The sequence below is a fragment of the Martes martes genome (assembly GCF_963455335.1).
Source record: "Martes martes genome assembly, chromosome: 18".
NCBI lineage: Eukaryota > Metazoa > Chordata > Mammalia > Carnivora > Mustelidae > Martes > Martes martes.
In genome coordinates, this window is record NC_137906.1 from 32,556,986 (window position 1) to 32,576,161 (window position 19,176).

Sequence of the window (19,176 nt, forward strand, 5' to 3'; positions counted from 1 at the left end):
GAAAGAGTGTATTTCTTGGTCTATCTGATCAACATCGGTCTCTCCCACTGGACTCTAAAGCTCCAACAAGACAGACTATTTAGGATGTCCGCAGTGCTAACACAGTGCCTGATCCAAAGAAAGGGCTTAATAAACACTCATTGAATGAATCAAAGGAGGGATAGGCCAGACAGGGGCCATGAAAGGGCCCCATTCAATTCAGCTGAACTAGTGCCACCACCAACAAGGACAGAAAGTTTCTGGGAACGTTTTCAGAGGCTCTGTGACTCCCTTAAACAGCAAAATGGCCCGGCCGAGCCACCGCACACCAGAAAAACCAGCACGGCAGGGACTCTCATCACTGCACTCTGGGCGTTCCCGGCGTTTCAGGCTATGGGACCACAATCCACCAGCCTCCTAGCTCAGGTATGGCAACAGAGTCAACTGCCCAAGGGCAAACCTAGCCCTGTTACCTTTGTGCCTACTGCCCGAGAAACCAGTTGAAGACACAGAGCGCTCACGAAACTGCCTTTGTGTGAAATACTGTGCTCGTCTCAGACACACAGGCCAAACCCCGGCTGTGACAGATACGGGGAGACAAGGTGCCTGCCAGAGGTGCCTAAAGCTGCTTCAAGGAGAGGGAACGAGGAGCAACACAAGGGTATTCCAGGGTGCAGGTATGGAAAAGGCACAGGGACAAGGGGCATGCTGGGGAAAAAGCAAGCTGGACTGGTACTGAGGAACCCTGGAGCTCAAGACATAGGAGTAAGATGGTAGGAGGGAAGACAGGCAAGTACACACGGGCCACACTAGGAAAACCCTGGAAGAAATCGTGATACCGATCTCAGGAGTCTTCCTTTAGCAGAGCACAAAATGCACACACACAAACCACAGACGTGCTCTGTTTAGGCCACAGCCGGGGGAGATCGTTTAAAACATGGGAGTGTCTGCATCCACATGCAGATTTCCAGCTTCTTTGGAATCATGAGGAAAGCAAGCACTGCTGCATCCATATTTCTACGAACTGCAGATAGAGCTGGAGCAGCAGCTGCCGACAAAGGACGTGTGTGCTCTCCAATTTGCCCCAGTCCCCACCCTCCCCTACTGCTCTCTCGTATCACGCATAGATGTTCTCTGTCCAGTCTCCATAGGATTTGTGTCTTAGACAAGGTACCCTCTCATTCTGTCCCAGTAAGAGTGTCGCACAGATACGTAACTGTGGGCCCAGAGCGGTACGATTTCCTGTTCAATAACATGTGATAATCAGTTCCACAACCCAAGTTTTCCTGGGTACACATTTAAAGACTGATTAGGTTCCTTGAATCCCCGACCAGCTTACACATCATCACTGCCACAGAGGCAGGAGGTTGGTTTCTGGTTTTAGAGAAACACACGCGTGAGCAAATTGGGCAGCAGCTTCTTATCAAGGTCTAGGAACAGTCCCGACGCTAATGACTTACACAACTTCTCTGAACATCCTGTTCGGTCTTAGCGTACATCTCAGACAGATCACCATTCAGAATGACGTCAGCTAATGAGTTCACCAGGGGTGCGTGATGTATAATTAGGAAGACCTGGTGAGAAAGGAGACAGAGGATTTGCATTAAAGCCTGCGCCCTATCTACCTCTTCCTTCCTGGATCAGAAACAACTAGGTTGGGCTACTTCATCCCTGTGTTAAGGAGCGTTCCCCATGAAGCACAATCCAAAGAATGGGTCCCCTTTAGGCGAAGGCAGCCGGGCCTCTCTCCTTCCAGGGTCGGCCCCTCCTTCGTTCGGACTGTTGCCTATTTGGCTGGCTGCTCCCCAGCGGAAGGAAGTGCATTAAAGCAAAACTGTCCCTCACGGCTGGGGGAAGCCAAATCCGGCTGAAGCGGAGCAACGTGGGAAAGCAGCAGCCAAACCAGCACACTCCTTCCTCTCCACAGGCATTTTAGTGTCAAATTTGATTATGCTAAGACTGGAAGGCACCGGCCCAACATTTCAGTTATACGGGAAGAAGGGGCCAGCGAGTCTTGTTCCAATCAAGGACTTGGCAAAGGGTTGGCTGCCCAGAGATCCCATCACTGGAATGAGCTCTGACCCCCGAGATGCCATGGCAGCGTTGGTAGGTGTGGACGCTGCGGGGAAGGAAAGCCACACGAGCCAGAGTCCCGCCTAGCTGTGCCAGCAGGCAAAATCAGCAGGGGCGGGGCTGTCTGGGAGGGTCCTACTACCCCACCCTATTGCCTAACCTTCAGCAGAACAACTTTGGGAATGGGGGTACTCAAAGCTGGCTCAGACACACCTGCTACTTTGTTTTAAAATACAAAGACCACACCAGTGGTGTAGCACAGCTTGGGACATACCCACCATTTATACAGAAAAAGGGCGTGTGTGCACATTTGCATCTGCTTACATACACACGGAACAGGATTTCTAAACCCCGGCACTAGTATCCGGCCATATTCTTTGGTGCAGGGGGGCTGTTGTGCGCATTGGAGGATGTTTGGCAGCCTCTCTGGCCTCTTCCCAACCAGAAATGTCTCCAGATGTTGCCAAACATCCCTGGGGGGGGGGTGGGGCAAAATCACCCCCAGTTGAGAACCTCCCCGCCTCCACAGGCAATGTCTCTGGAAGGGCACAGGAAAACCCTGTAACTGTACTTGTCCCTGGGGACAGAAATCGGGTGACAAGCAAAAGTAGGAAGGAAACTCGGTTCTCACCTGTTTTAACTTTTTAACTTAAAGAATTTATTACAAACATAAACATTGTTAGAAAGAGAAAGAAAGAAAGAGGAAAAGGGCAAAGAAAGAAAGAAAGAAAGAAAGAAGGAGGGAGAGAAAGCCTCGCCAGACACTGAAACACTGCTGCATCTGCGGAATGGGACCAGGTGCCCGGGGGACGGGAGTAAGAGGGAGACTTCTCCAAGGACAGCATCCCCGGTCACACTAAATTAGCATGGTAAACATGAATTTTCTTGGTTTTGTAGCTGTGCTTATCGAATAATTTGTAAGGATGCTCTGACGTAGAGACCAAAGACATGAGATTTCTACCTGATTCAAGCTTTTCACACATTTTGGGGCATCCTATGAAAAAGCTAACTGAAAATGCAGGGGAGGGTGGGCCCTGTCACTTCAGCTGAGGATGCCGAATCGCACACTCTGCTTTTTGTGAGATACTGCACAAGTCATCCGGTGCATGAGCCGCTAGGCCTTCTCCAAGGACACAGGAGCGAGGGGCTTCGCAGAGAAAGGGCGTGGCCTGAGCCCACGCTCCTCGGAGGGGACGCTGCCCGCGCAGCGCCCCAACAGCTACAGGGCCCTGGGAGTGTTCTCCTCGGGATTCCTGTGGCTGCGCATCTGGCTGCTCAGACTCCCAGAATCCCAAGCAGGAGGTTCGGGCAGATCTGTAACGAGGCGGCGGACAAGGGTGCCAGGGAAGCTGGGGTTTGTGCTGCGCTTGGCTGCACAGAGGGGCATTCAGAAGGAGTGGGCACCGGTGCAGGGCTCCGGGCAGACAGAGCCCCCGGGACGAGACTCCAAGGGGGAGCAAGCAGCAGGCCACGTGTGGACCCCGGCTGGCTCAGCCAGCACGGAGAGGCCAGGGCTGCGACTCTTCTCGGCCCTGCCTCCATCTCCGAATGGCCCAGGGACCAAGCCAGAAGGCCATTCTCTCGGCAAAGCCAGTAAATACCTGGGCCCCTGCAGAAGTGGGAACAGAGCTCTGGTCAAACGTTCGACTACTTGACAGTCTAATGAGATGGCCCGAAAGTCTGGACGGCTTGTAATAAAAATATTTTTCAAGTTATATAACTGGGTCACCATGGAGTTTTTCCCTTCTTGTAAATATTACATAATTATGAGAAGGAAACACGCTTGTTTAAGGAGGGGGAGCAGACAAATTGGCTCAAGATGCAAATCTGGGAATGGAGGCTGCTAGAAGATACCTTCCAGAAGGTAATCTGGGAACTGCAACCATGACAAAAGTCTTTATAAACAGCCTCATAGTGGAAGTTTCTTAGAGCAAGGCTGCTGCAGGGATACACACACTGGGTCTGACGGTCGGGGGCTTATTTCAAAATGCTGTGAATAAGACCCACACCGTCCACATTTCCAAGGTATTTAGAACACTCCTTGATTGTTTGAAAACCTCAGTCCCCACGGCAAAAACCAAGCACACAAGGGCCAGGTTTGATTCACTTTTCATCTTTCTTCCAATTTCCACCCACTACCACGAAGAAGATAGCAGCCCCTCTACTCAGTGTCTGGAAAATAGAAAACCCCCCCCCACTTCTTATTGTTGTTTTACTTCAAGATGGGGGAAACAGAAGGAAGATGGGGTGATGTGGCCTGGTCCTCCGAAAGACCCCCCAGCGTGGCTGGGGACACAGGCAGAGGAATGACCATACCTGCGACAGGAGATAGAGAGAAACCGGCAGGCTGATCTTCGGGCGTTCTCCTCCCTGGGGAGGGTTAGGGGAAAGAGACAGAGAGAAGTCCAGGTCACACGTGTGAGCACAAAACACAGGAAGCCAAAAGCTACCTGTCTGAAGGCGAGGCGCCCTGTCCCCAACATCCCCTGCGCCCCCAAGTCTGTTCTTTCCTGGTACTTGTGGGAAGGCCACTCTGCAAAATAAATCCGCAATCTAAGCCCATCTAATACCATCTCTTCCAGCCTCTGTTTTTCCACCTGAGAAATCCTTCAGCATTAGTCACGGATTAGAGGCTGGGTCCAAGAGATGAACTAGCTCCTTAAATTACCAGGAATGTGAATGTCCCCCCGCTGCGGCACAGAGCCCGCCGCCCTTCGGAGAGGCCTCTTCTCAGGAAGAGCTTTCAAAACGGGCAAGGAGGGCTTGGGGTACTCTGGCCTCGGAAAAGCCCGTCGTTTGCAGGCAAGCCCAGCGTGCTCCATCCTGCGTGAACCCCGCGAGGGTCTTCAGGGCCCTGCTTTGGTTCAGGCAGGTTAGCTCCCTTGGCCGAGGCCACAGAGGAGGAAAGGGAAGAAGCAGCATCTACACCCAGGTCTGAAATTTCCAAGTTCCACGCTTTCCCTCTGCCTCCCAGAGCTGCCTCTGGCAGGTCTAGTTAGAGCTGCAATTTTCTCCTATTTACTGGTTTTTAGAAAGAATCTCCATGTTCCATCTCCAAAAACAAAGCTACAACCCCCTGGGGCATATCCGCAGAGACTGGACACCCCCCCCCCCACACACACCCCCCACCACCCCGCACAATAGCCAACAGGCCCCGTCCTGCCTCCTGCTGAGGTCTCTGCTCCATAACCCTGGGAAGGACTGGGCAGAAATTCTCACAGTGGGATCTGAGAATGGCCAGCTCAGAGCCACCTGGGGGACAGGTTAAAGGTTGCAGACTGCTGGTCCACGACAGATCCACTGAGCCAAAATCCCTGAGACAGAGAGCAGGCCCCGAGGATGTGCATTTCAACCCCCACACGGGATTCTGAGCCTAACTGTGGACAGTCTCTGCTCTGGGATCTTTTCCGAAGTGCACTCCCTCCCTTCCCATCCATTCTGTGCAAGTTCTGTGGCTGCCAGGATCTTCTGCAGATCAATTCGCTCTGGCAACTATCAGAAAGAGTTACCAGGAATGAGAATACTTCAAGTGAAGGATGCAGAGAAACCAAAATCCTAAATTCATAGAGGTTTCCCATTTCCTTCTGGTGTCAGTGTTCTCTCCTCATTCATTTTTACAGCTCTGCTCCCCTACACGTGCTCACACTTCCTCCCAGCCTCCCCTCTCTCCACCTCCCCCTCCACCCCCAGGACATAAAAGAAAAACCAGTGCGCTTTGAAAGGCATCTCAGGCTCAAAGCCTTGGTCCCTTGCAAAACTTGGTCCTCTTCAAGGGGACCTTTCTTCCCCTTCTGAAGTCAGCCTGCAGCCCACAGGCATGGTGGGGCCAGGCACCCAGACGCACCGTGTCCTGGTTCTCCAGCGAGTACACGTAGAGGGGCAGGAAGAGCCTGTTCAGCAGATGGTCCGTGAGCACGTCATTGAGGAACTCGCAATTGATGATCAGGATGTCGTTGAGATAGTGCAGGTGGTCCAGGTGCTCGGCCACCAGGTCACTCAGCTTCCCCCGATTCCGGTGCCTGCCAAGAAGGAGGACAGCCTTAGCCTGGAAGCCAAAGCACAGAGCCTTTGGGCCTTGCCCTGGGACTTAGGTCAGTGGAAGTGTTTCATTCACGCAACAAATATTCACCCAGCAAACAGGCTCGAGGGACCCTTACACTGGCCCCACTGGCGGCATACACAAAGCGAAAGCGGGCAGGTAGACTGTAATCGATTGCAGGGGACTCCTGGAGTCCCCCCACCCTCTGGGGGGCGGCTCACGACAACTCACCCACCACCACCACCACAGCCCAAAACAAAATGGGTAAATAAAGCAAAACCCAGTTCCCTGAGCAAGCCATTCCACAAGAGTGACCACTAGTCAATGTGGCAAGATCCCACGCCTCCCAAGACAAGGAGTATTATTGGAGCAATAAATCCTCGCTGATTAAAATGCTCCAGAGGGCTTCCAAAGAGAAAAGCAGGCCTCAGCGACCACATCCAACCCCCTGGCCCCAAGCATATGGCGGGGGCGGGGGGGAGCGGGTTGGGGAGGGACAGCACGAGGATGTGACACTTGACCTCAGGCCCTAGGAGGTCTCTGTCTCCTTCCAGTAAAACAACAAGCACGCTGCTTGGGCCCCACAGCTCATCAGTGTCACACTTTCCAAGGACAGAACCCCGAAAACAGCCAGCAGGCACACCTGCACTACCCCCGGAGTCATGTCTCTTGCAAGGAGCGTGCAGCTGCAGTAAGACATTTTATGTGTATTACAATTATTCCTCAAGTAATAGATGGTCATTTCAGAAGACAAGAAATTAAAGAAGAAAAAGCAAAAGACATCAAGGTCTCCTGTCCAACCACTAAGAGATAGCACTTTGGGACTTGGGTCCCCACAATCTGTTTTCCTATTCCATCTCTATGTCCCCCTATAACCACATCTAAATGCAGGAAGGATGTATCTATCCTTCTAACGATATGTGTGTTTTTTTTTTTAAGTAAAAATAGGATTTTGTTTCTTTCACATAATTCTTTTTTTAAGATTTTATTTATTTATTTGACAGACAGAGATCTCAAGCAGGCGGAGAGGCAGGCAGAGAGAGAGGAGGAAGCAGGCTCCCCGCTGAGCTGAAAGCCTGACGTGGGGCTCGATCCTGGGACCCTGGGACGATGACCTGAGCTGAAGACAGAGGCTTTAACCCACCGAACCACCCAGGCGCCCCTCTTTCACATAATTTTTAAAAATTTTTATTATACTCTAAAAAGCTATTTAATGAATACACAGAGCAAATACATGTTGTAAAGGCTAACAGTATGGTGAGTACCTATAAGCCCACCACCTACCTGAGACTATGTTCTATAACCTTTTCCTCCATTTAATTTTAATTAGATACTTTGGAAGTTTTTCTTCAGCAAGATAGTTCACACACTTCACTTTTTAAATCATTATGTTTTAATTATATATTAAAAGTATATATTAAATACATATATTTATTATATATTAAAATATATGCAGATGGGTTTAAAAGTTAAAGGGTCTCGAAAAGCTGATGATAAAACACAACAGCCCTGGCCCAACCTCCCCCACCCCTGCCTGCTCTCTAGAGAAAGCAGCTTTTAACTTGTTTTGAGTTGTTTCTGTGGACAGTTCCCCACCTTAATAACCTCTAGAAAATCTACAAGGTCGTCTATTTTCAAATAGAGCCCTTCAGATATCGTGTAATGACCTCCTGTTCTGCCCGAACCCTAGGCGTTCCCTCCGCCCCTCCCCGCCACAGTCACCAACAGTCGGTGTTGACATCATCCCAACCATTCACCGGAGGGCCACACAGACGATGAGGAGTCCACTTCCTTCCTGGAATGACTTTTTGCCTTTTCTGGAATCCAGCGCCACTTTATGTGTCCCATCCAGGAGGACGTATCTCCATGAAGGTCCCGGTTTTCCCAAACGCCCTGCTGGATGTGCCGCCCACCTATCCTTGCTTCCTTCCCAGTATCGGGGCTCATATTCTATGGCTTCAGCCCCGTCCCCCAGGAGACCCCTTTCCTGGATGCCCTTATCGTCCCGAGCCCACCCAGGGGAGACTCTCACCAGGGCTCCGCTCAGCTGTCACTCTGGGGCAGTGGTTTTCCGCGGATGGCGATTTCGCCTCAAAGGAGACATCTGGCAATGTCTGGGGACGTTTTTGGTTGAAACCACTGGAAGAGGGGCACCGTTGGTATCTAGTGGGGGGGGCCCAAGAATGCTGCCAAACCTCCTACAGGGCACAGGATGGGCCCCCCAGAACCCAGAATTCCCTAGTTCCGAAGATCAATAGTGCCAACTTGGAGGAATCTTGCTCTGGGACTTGGATTCATCATTCTGGGCCCAAATCACCATCTTAATCTGCTGTGTTGCTTGCCTTTTTTAAACAGCTTCACTGAGATATAATTCCCATACCATAAAACTCACCCACTTAATGGGTACAATCTCACGGTTGTTAGTACATTCGCGGAGTTGTCCAACCCTCCTCCCGATCCACTTTGGAATATTTTTAGCCCCTCCTCCCCAAACAGCATTGTATTCCCTTTTCCCCTCAACACACGCCCTCCTGCAGCCCTGGGAAACCACCAGTCTACGCTCCATCTCTCCAGACCTGCCTGTTCTGGGCATTTCATGTAAAATGGGGTCACACAGAGCGTGGGCCTTTGCATCTGGCTTCCTTCGCTGAGCACCACGCTCTCAAGGTCCAAGTACAGTGTGCCATGGGTCAGCACTCTGTTTCTTTTTACTGCCGACTACTATCCCACTGTATGCAAACGCTCTGTTGTGTTTATCCGCTTACCAGGTGGCGGATCATCTCACTCTTTTTACCAGCTGCCTGGCGCCCCATTTACGGGTGTGAGGTTAGTGACCCTCTTCCCCGCCAGGAGGTATGAGAGTCGTTACTAACTTTCCACAGTTATAAAAAGTGGACAGGTGGGTGGAACCTTTCAGAGGACAGGCCACATTCTGCCGACGCACAGGGGGGTTCTGCGTTAGCATTCTGTTTTTCCTCAATGGAAATGGAATTCTCCCCGAACTCCTCTCTCTGCCTGGGAAGCCCACCCACCCCCCCCCCGACCCGAGGCCGTTACTTACTCCTCATCGGTCTGCACACAGTTATCAAGTTCGATCACATGGCTCCCGATGAACCAGACCAAATTGGAGAAGTAAGGAACAGCAGTTTTATCTCGGATATAATGCAGCATGGCCTGGTTATCCACTGAGAAAATCCACAAAAGAAGAAGAAGGGGGGAAAAAAAAGTCAAGCTACCAAAAATAACTGGAGGAGATTAAAAAAAAAAAACAAAAAACACCAAAACCACAATGAAAAAGCTCTCTGCTATAATCTGAACCTTTTCTGTCTTTCCTGGGAACACTTGAAAAATGGTTATCTTATTTGTGAAACCATATGCATCAAGGCAGTTCTTATGCTATTTTTATAGTTAATAAAATGAATTAATTAGGCTAAACATTAATAGTGCAATCAGAAAGCCCACTTATCAGCAGTGCATTTAGAGTGACTAACAATGGAAACTACGCCATTCTCAGGCAAGTTTCCTTTATTTACACGTAAGGATAAGTTAAGAAAGCGGAAAACCAGAAGTTAATAACTTACATGACACTGGAATAAGGAACACGGGAATCGTCATTGAAGGAAAGGCAAAAAACAGACAACAGTTAACAGGGTTAGGAACTGGGATGGTGAGACAGTTGCTCAGGACAGAGGGCTAGGGCAGGAGGCATCTAAAGATAAGGGCTGGAAGAGAACAAGAGAAAGGAGCAAGCAGGGGCGGCAGAACTGGGGCTCAGACCAGGGCACAGACTCAGCAGCCCCCTGGGTGGGCTGGTGACTCAGTGAGTCAGTGGGTGAGGCAGGGAGACCCTCCCCCACTTGTGAACTAGGGAGCCTGGGCCTCGGCCCCAGGGAGAGGCGCTGTTTCTCAGTGCTGGCCCACCACTGCCCTACAAGACTGTGGGCCCAGAGCAGCCAAGTCTCTACTTTCAAGTCAGAAATCCAGAAAGTGACCCAAGATCTCTCCGTGTTTAAATACTGGCAACTGTATCTTTTCAAGGAATACCTAAGCCAATCAAAACACATCTGAGGGCTGGATCCAGCTCTCCAGCCCTCAGTTTGCGACCCTGGGCGTGCAGGCCCGGCAGGGGGCAGCGGGGGGGGGGGGGAGGGGGGCGGTCACCAGGCTCTTAGGCTCTGCAATTTAAAGCAATCCCAGAACCAGGCTGGAGTGAGTCCCTGAGGAGTTCCCCTCACCCCAGTTAGGGGTCATCTCAAGTAATAACATCATGACTCATAACCCGTGAAGGTCAAAACCCTTTAGTCCTTGAGAATATAGTCCCAGCTCCAGTGCGGTGACTCCAGAGGGAATAACCCCAGTGTCAGGCAGAGAAGGCGTGCCCTCGGAGGGCAGTTCCAGGCCAGGAAACTTGTGTCCAGCCAGCCTTTGTGCCAAGATGGGCGGGAACCAGTGCAAGGGCTTTCTCCCGGAGGCGAAGTTTTGGGAACTAAGTACATCTTGACAAAAGGGGAATTTGCTGGGCTTTGCAGTTGAGAAGACAATGCTGCCCTCTGCCGTTCGTGACATGAAATACCTCTATACGTTATTTAAAGATCCCATAACCCCCGGCTGTATTTAAGTACATTTTACAGCCTGCAACACAAAAATGTAAATATAACATTTAAAAGACAACTAGGCTTTATCTAAGCATCACATGGCTGCTTGGAGTCCCACATGTGCCTTTCTTAGGACCTTACTACTACCATTGTCTGTACGGAGACTTCAACATGCAGAACTGAGCGCAGGCAAAGGCAGTGGCACAAAACTTCACAGAAGGGGCCTGTTAAATGTTCCACGACTGTAAGTCTTTCATGAGACATGCAACCCCAGCTGTCATACATGAGCTCCTGGCCACCACCGGAGAACTGTGTATACAGACTCATGACAGCAAATCCCAGCCGCCAAGTTAGAATCAGATGACGTGTGAGCGCCCAAGGAAGCTTACCTTTGTAGACATTCAAAGTTATGGTTCTTACAGCAATTCTAACCATGCTTTCAGGATGATTGAAAAACTTGATGGCTTCTGTGTACAGGGCAAAGTCATTGGTGTGCTAAAACAAAAGGAGTACCAAAAACAGGTTACAAACCCATAGGGCAGGACTCCCCCCACCCAGCTTCCTGAATCCTAATAGACTTCTGCAAAAAATGAAAAAAATATTATCCTCCTCGAACCTTAAGCCAGTGGTTCATTCCCAGTGGCGAATTCGAGAAGGAATGGGGAGGCAAGACAATCCCAGAACAAATAGAAAAAAGGGTCCTGACAATGCCAGACCTGGGCTTATCATCTGTCCTGCCACTTCGCAGCTGTGTGCTGGGTTCTAATATTTCTAAGCCTCTGAGCCTTCATCTATAAAATGGGGATAACAATTCCCAGTTCACAGCTGCTAGGAATCCCCGAGATGACCGCAGGGGCCAGGGCCTACACCTAACAAGCGCTCAGCAGTGAGGCTGGTTGTTACTATTAGAGGCCACTTAGACTAATGAAGGGCCAGTGTGAAGTTTTACGACATTTGGAATCTCTTCTGGCTAGGACACGTTTCTCTATTTAGAAACACTGAAAGTAGACACATTACCATAGAGGAGGAGGGTTTAAGGGAATCTGCTGGCATTAAAAAGATATCATCAGAAGGGATCAAAACAGTTCAGAAGCAGAGAACTGCTCTGTTGGGGCCTTGAGAAAAGCAGGGCAGCATCTGGGCCTAGAGCCACGTGAGGCAAGCTCTGCTGCCCTCTCCTGGCCAGTTTTCCCACAGGGCTCTGCATCCCCGCTCCAAGGGCACCCACGGGCAGTGAGGGCGTGGGGAAGAGGCACCAGCCAACCCCCAGCAAGGAGACAACTGTCTAATGAGGACAATGCCACTGGGAGCACTAGACGTGTGCCCTTAGCAAGTGGCAGCTACAGCACTGGAGATATACAAGAGGGAACTGGGCCTACCTCCGGTGACCAGCAGGGTGTTCTTCCAGAAGCACTGCCCTGGTCCCAGAATCTCAGGGTCCCATCCCAGTGTACACCAGCCCAGGCTGCCCCTGAGTGGAGGTACCTCTCTCTGGTCTGAATTTCATCTACCTGGGAGAGCCTCTGGCAAAGACCACCGACATATCCCCGGACATGAGCACCTACCATCTGGCAGATACTGGGCCACAGGATGGTAATTTTTCAAACTGCCACACATTTTGTGGTTGTGGTGGATGACTAATAATTCTTCCCTCTGAGCCCAGTTCTTCCCCACTCCTAATCTAGACAAGGATGATCAAGGTTCGGGCTGCTCTCACCTCATCCCGTGGGGACAGCTGGATGGATTTCGCCCACACTTAAACGGTATGTTTGAGAGGAAGGTCTGACTCTAGAGCGGGGCTGTGCCGCATACATGACCACCAATCAGAAGACAGCTGGCATGCAGACAGCACGTGGCCATGTCGCAGCCCACCTCCAGGACGGCCCAGTGACCGTCACCGCCTGTATTCACGTGCTGTCATCCTCTCTCACACCCAGTCAGGGCCCACCAGTGTGACCTAAATAATATGGCAGGAAAGATAGTGTGTGGCCTCTGAGGCTGGGTCCCAAAAGCTTGTCTTGGTCTCCTGGATCGCTTGTTCTGGGAAAAGCCAGCTGCTGTGCCACGAAGGCGCTCATGCAGCCACTGGAGAAGCCTATGGAACCGAGGCCCCCTGCCAACAGCCACAGGAATGAGCCACCTCGGAAGCAGATCCCCCCGCCCCATCCAGCCTTCACATCCCGTCTCGTGGAAGACCGAGCAGAGCTGTCCTGTGAGGCTGCTCCCAAATTCCTGACACCCCACGGGGGAGATGGGGCCTAATTCTGACCAGAAAGACACAGGAGGAAGTCTGCTGGGGGGCCTTCTGGGAAAGAAGTGTTTTTGGAAGTTAAAAAGGAACACAAGAAGGGAAGTGAGCTCCTCAGGACTTGCGGCAGTGGTGTGTGAGTATGTGATGTTTGGAGCTGCTGCAGCCATCCTGAGGCCAAAAGGGGTCGCCCCTGAGGACAGCTGCCAACTGTATGGTCAGCAGAACAGGGAGACAGATCAACAGCCTGTGTCCTCAATGAAGCGGTTGAGCCACAGGACGAACCAGCCCCAGGAGAGCCAGCATCAGCACCTTTTGGTATGTGAGATCAACTGACCTTATCAAGTTCCTTTTTACTGTGAAAACAGCAACAATTTATTTACTGAAATTGCTAGTAATTCTCCCAAGGAATACCAGGGATGTTAGCTGGTGAAGGACAGCAGTGGGTGTGATTTTAAAGAGTCTGGTACATACTAGGGACTTTGAAGACATCATCTCATTTCATCCAACCCCTGGAAAATCCTGCAAGGTGTAGATGATCATCCCCTTTCTCAGATGAGAAGACTCAGGCTCAGAGGATGAAGACCTCTCTGAGGTCAGACAGCAAGGAAGTGGCAAAGCTCGGGTTGACCAGAGTGCCGGTTTTTTCCGAGGGGCAGCACAACCCCGAGTTAACTTTCATGCACTTCTCCCTGGAGAGAATGCAATGCTCTCGGGTAGCACAAACTGATTTTTACATTCAAAACAGAGAGGTGACTTTTAAATTTAAAAAAAAAAAAATTATTTTAAGCAGGTCAAGGTCTAACAGTGTCGCTATGAAAATCAGGTAATGGTGAGCACACAAGTGCTTTGTCAAACAGACATGAGGCCACCCGGCCCAAAGGTGCCACTCTGACCGGCTAGCTTGACGCCCCAAAGTACGGTACCTTTCTGGAACTCACTTACCTCATTGTAAAAGAAATGGACGGTGTGGTTGTTGAGTTTTAACGAAAGTGTTTTCAAGAATGATATATAATATGCCATAATCTCTTCATCGGAAAAATCAAACTTATGGACAATGATAGAATTTACATAGTTATTAGAGAGCAAATAATCTGGAGGGAGGGAAAAAAACAAAACAAAACACAAAGCAAAACAGGTTAATTCGTGCCGGAGGAAAGCCAAGCAGACAGAGTCAGCTAACAGAGGACTGTCTGTGCTCAAACCCATCAAGCCTCTGGGTCTCTGGTGTTTTAACAGGCCAACTGGGAGCAGCCTCACCCTTAGGCAGCACAGAAATCAGGCAGCCGCTAGGTACAGCCTCAAGCAAGTTCAAGAGCCAAGGGAGAGAAAGACCCAAGCTACCCTTCCCTCCTACACCAAACAGAAAAAACCTCTGAACACTTTTTTCCTTGGTGGCGAAGTTCAACACAGAGCTGGGGGTAGGGCAGATGTGTGGGCATTTTCACAAACCACCCACAGATGAGGGGAAAACACTGTATTTGATGAAAAGTTGCCCCATGTTGGCAGCGAGAGTCACACTGCCATCCCTGAATGCTACAAAGGGCTATGGGACTTTTTTTCTCCCCATACAGCAACGTGATTCCCTAAAAGCTACTTTATACAGAATCCCTCCCATGCACCCAGGACCAGGCTGAGGGCTTTACATGGTCACCACAATGATCCAATCCAGCCCAGCAGGTCTCACTCTCTCCATTTTACAGAGAAGTAAAAAACATTCAGAGAGGTTGATTAACTTTGCAGAGGTCACACAGACCGTTAGTCCCAGAGCTGGGATTGCAAGTCAGGTGCTAGGTCAAAGCGTGTGTCAATATCATGCACTAATGGGGCCCAATAATGAAGATTGGAAGGCGAGGGCCTGAAGTACAGGGGCCAACTACAGAATGGCCACCCCCCTCCCCCAAATCCCCAACCCCTGCGGAAATGCAGGTCCAGCACCAGGGGAGCCTCCAGCTGTGCAAGGGAAGCTGGAAAACATCCGAAGGCTGCATCCCGACTGCAATGGCGGCCACGGGACCAGCTAGTTTTTCATGCCGGACGGCGGGCTGCAACCTAGGGGTCTGCAGTTCACGATCCCGGGCTTGGGTCCCTTCCAAACAAGCCTCTGAGTCTTCCCCAGCCACCCTGCAAAGCGGGTGCTGGTCCCCCCTACTGTGGGCTGCCAGCCGGTGAGCTCTGCACCATCCCACCTTCGCTGCCCCCCATGGTTAAAGACAGGATGGGATCAACAACCGCACCTGCAGGCACATGGGGTTAAAGCCGTGCAGCTCGGTGGCTGGGAGCCTAGCTACTCAAAGTCTGGTCCTCAGACCCACAGCCCAGCATCACCTGGAGCTCGTCAGACACAAGGCATCTTGGGCCCCAGCCCCGTGCCCTGACTCAGATCTCTGCGGTGGACTCAGTACGCTCCGCATGCTAAGGAGCTCTGCTCATGGGGTCCCTAGGTGGCTCAGTTAGTAGTGTCTGCCTTTGGCTCAGATCGCGATCCCAGGGTCCTGGGATCGAGCCCTGCATCAGGCTCCCTGCTTAGTGGGGAACCTGCTTCTCCCTCTCCTCCCCGCTTACGTTCAAGCTCGTGCTCTCTCTCTCTCAAATAAAATCTTTACCAAAAAAAGGGGGGAGCGCTCGTATTTCAGAGGCCTTGCATTTGAAGGGGACTTAGATCCACGCTACCCCTGTCACTTCCTAGCCAGTGACCCTGGGAAAGCCACTCACCGCGCCCCCCCCACCCCGCCGCCGCCCACTCTCCAGTCCCCTTATCGAAAAACAGGAGTAACAGTACCTTCTCCTTGGGTCTGCTGTGAGAGTTAAAGAAGACAGAGCACTAAGGACAGCGAGGGGCACAAAGCAAGCACACCGTGATGGCAGCTGCCACCATTCCTCTTAGTGCTACAGGGCGCAGGCTCCCAATTTCCACCACGGGCCCTCCAGCCCCCCAGGACTGAGCATGCTTGCTCTCCAGGGGACAGCAAACAGACTGTTACTTGGTCCCAAGGAGGTACCCAACCTAAACCAAAGTACGGCTCGAAAAGCTGACATCACCAAACGCACCCCGAGGAGCCATTCAGGAGCCCGGGATGGCAAGAGGGGCTGGCAGGGCCCACCGCTGGGTCATCCTCAGAGCCAGCCCTCAGGAAAGCCACTGCCTTCAAGAAAGCATGCTGGGTGTTCCTGGCTTTACAGACAGGCCCTGCAGTCTGTCATCTTAGCACGGTTTTCATTATCTCCTGATTCTGACAATTCCTGAGGCAAATCCTGGGGCTCCAAGAGAGGAGGCAGTGGGTCTGGGCTGGGGGTCCTGAGAATCTTAATCGACTTAACTGTTTAAAAATGACACTATACGTATCACAACTCTTACATGTACAGTTGGATATGTGTGGAAACGTACAGAGAGGTGAACCTTAAATCCAAGTACCTGGGTACTTTTATGTATATAAATACAGTCTGTGTATATATACACACATAAATAAATATATGTATGTGTATATATATATGTATATACACACACACACATTTACACACTACAAATCTTAGGTGTCCAGCTTGATGAACGTCTGCAAACATATACACCACGTAAGGACCATCCAGATCAGAGAGAACACATGTCTAGCTCCGCAGAAGCCCCCTGATAGGCCTGCCCCGCCAATCCCCTCCCCCTGCCCACAAGCCCTGCTTTGCCTCAGATCACACAGACACGTGTCGCCGGTTCTACAGCTTCGTGATCACGGACCATACCACACACAGGCTTCTCACGTCTGGCCGCTCTCACCAGTCACATCTGAGAGGTACCTGCATTGCCTCATGCAGCGGGGCACTAATTCACTCCTTTCCTCCATTTGGCTACGCAGTGTTCTACTGTTTGCACAGTCCACAACCTACCCGCCTAGACTCTTAGCTTGTAACAAGCAGCCCAGGTGATGCTGAGGCCTAGAGCCCTTCTTCCCTGTTCTGTCCTTCTGGCTGTGGCTGGGGATGAATGAGCTGGCAGGAGGACGGACTACGGTGATGTCACGGGGAGCCCCACTGTGACCGGTTGGTGGCTTCCGGGCCACCAGAGGCACAGACGCTGCTGCTGGCAGCTTCAGACTACAACCACGAGCCTCCGGGCTGCTCTCGAGCTGGAAAAGCCACACACTCCCATCATTCCCCGGCGGGGACTTTTCCAGGGCCTCCACACGATGACTCTGTGGGTGGTGAGGGCCACCATGGGGGCAGCCGAGGTGCCTCTATTATTGGGCTGGGATTTTTCGCCTACCCCCTCCCGGGGTGGCCGACTTTCTGTGGTATCCTTTTCTCAATCCAGGAGTCTCTAAGTAATCTCAGTCCCTCGGGCCCTCTGTGACTTAGGTCACCAAAATCGACAGGCGACAGGTGCACTCGTGAAATGGCTGCTGGTAATAATGAAAACCCGGAAACCACCTCGAGGCCCGCGGGCAGGTTGAAGAACGCAGGGCTCAGCAAGACACAGCCGTGGAGCCCCACTAGGTGGGGGCACGTGAACAGGCTGCACGAAAATCTGAGACACAGCAGCAAGTCGGGCAAACGAAAAACAAACGGCAAAATGCTCTGTGTCCACCGAACCGTGAGAGAGATGCTCAGCAGAACTTCTGTTTTATATATTCTCGTACCGTTTGTTTTTTTGTTGTTTTAGAATGAGGACGTTTTCTTCCTATGACTGGAAGATAAAAATAAAAGCCAAAGTCACGTGTCCTCCTCACCCGCCCCAGATCGAAGTGCTGTAAAAGGCGGTGATGTGTGCTGCTTCCGCAGGGTTTAGGAAAGTGCTTTGGTGAGTTCTCCCTAAAGACAGCGGCGTCTGCCTGCGTTTCTTATAGCATGGCCCCCTTTTCCAGTCCTAATTCAGGAAGAGCCATGTGATCCAGAAACTCCAGCATTTCCTACCTTCCTAACTACCGAGGCTAGCTGGGCTGAGGCAGGGTTACCCGAGAACAGACATTTGGGGGAACGCTGGATTTCAGGATAAAAGCAGCTCGAGGGGCGTCTGGGTGGCTCAGTGGGCTAAAGCCTCTGCCTTCAGCTCAGGTCACGATCCCAGGGTCCTGGGATCGAGCCCCGCATCGGGCTCTCTGCTCAGCGGGGAGCCTGCCTCCCCCTCTCTCTCTGCCTACTTGTGATCTCTCACTGTCAAATAAATAAATATTAAAAAAAAAAAAAAGCAGCTCGAGTGGATGCCTCCACCCGCCAGACCCCAGGCTCCGTTCTGCACAGCTCCTGTCACACCGAACCCTCTCACCACCACGTTCCCCAGATACGAAGATCATCTCCACTTCCCAGAAGCAGAAGCTGCAGCTGAGAGCCGAGAGTCCACCCCCAGAGCACATGCAAGGCCGATGTGGCACAGCGGGGCCCGGGACCTGGTGGGTCGGAGTCCAGGGCCTGCACCCCCGAGCTGGGTCTTCCCCGCTCGGAGTTTTCAGAAACCGCACACAATTCATATCCAGGGTAACAAAAGTTGTTAACACGGGAAACCACTTAGGGAGAGTGAGTCAACTCGTATGTGTCAACTCACATTGGCCGGGAAGTGTGAGCAGACTCCTGGGGCGGCAGCGCCACCTAGTGGCCTCTCCCGGAGCTGCCGTGCACAGCCCTTCCCTGCCTCTCGCTGCTTCCTCCAGAGGGAGAATGCTGCCATCTCTACCTCCTTCCACCCCCCAGAAACTTTTTCTAAACCTGTCTTGGGGACCTGGAGCCTGCCTTTGACACAGACATTCAGTCACTTGTCTTCTTTTCCCTGCTCCCGGCAGGCAGGGCCTGGGACCTGTATAGTCATCTTGGAGTAATAAAGCTGAGGTTAAGCAGCGAGGAAAAAGGAGCTAAACCAGGTTTCTTGCCCCTGGCTCTGCTGACATTTGGGGCTAGAGAATCCTTTACTGTGGGGGGGCTGTCCTGTTCGATGTTTAGCAGCACCACTGGGCTCTACCCACCAGATGCCAACAGCATCCCCCCACCCCCTACCACAACCGAGAATGTCCACAGGCACTGACAAATGCCCTCTGGGGGCACAACCATGCCCAGCTGTGGACCACTGAACTACCTCAGCTGGGCTGAAGGCCATTCTGAATTCTGGCCTGGCCAGAGTGGTCCCCACGGGCCATGGACTGGAACTCCCTGGGCACTAAGTGCGGGCGCAGACAGCACCTGCCTCGCAGGGCAGCTGTTTCAGATAAAAAGCTCAGCCTTGGTGAGGGCAGAGAAGCCGCTCAGGAGCTGCATCCCTGCCC

The 19,176-nt window shown here is 51.7% G+C and overlaps 1 protein-coding gene across 9 annotated transcripts in view; it reads right to left on the minus strand.

Moving 5' to 3' along the window:
• Positions 1-19,176, minus strand: part of CLEC16A (C-type lectin domain containing 16A) — a 202,530-nt gene that overhangs the window by 166,747 nt on the left and 16,607 nt on the right. For all 9 annotated transcript variants that reach the window (XR_013968418.1, XR_013968419.1, XM_080830266.1 and 6 more), the window contains exons 4-9: positions 13,880-14,028; positions 11,076-11,181; positions 9,153-9,276; positions 5,897-6,071; positions 4,369-4,422; positions 1,440-1,553 (exon numbers count right to left, since the gene is read on the minus strand). Coding sequence is in view for 7 of the 9 variants with exons in the window: in XM_080830266.1 (XP_080686392.1) it covers positions 1,440-1,553; positions 4,369-4,422; positions 5,897-6,071; positions 9,153-9,276; positions 11,076-11,181; positions 13,880-14,028 (722 nt within the window). In the remaining 2 variants the exon portion in view is untranslated. The remainder of the gene's footprint in view (positions 1-1,439; positions 1,554-4,368; positions 4,423-5,896; positions 6,072-9,152; positions 9,277-11,075; positions 11,182-13,879; positions 14,029-19,176) is intronic.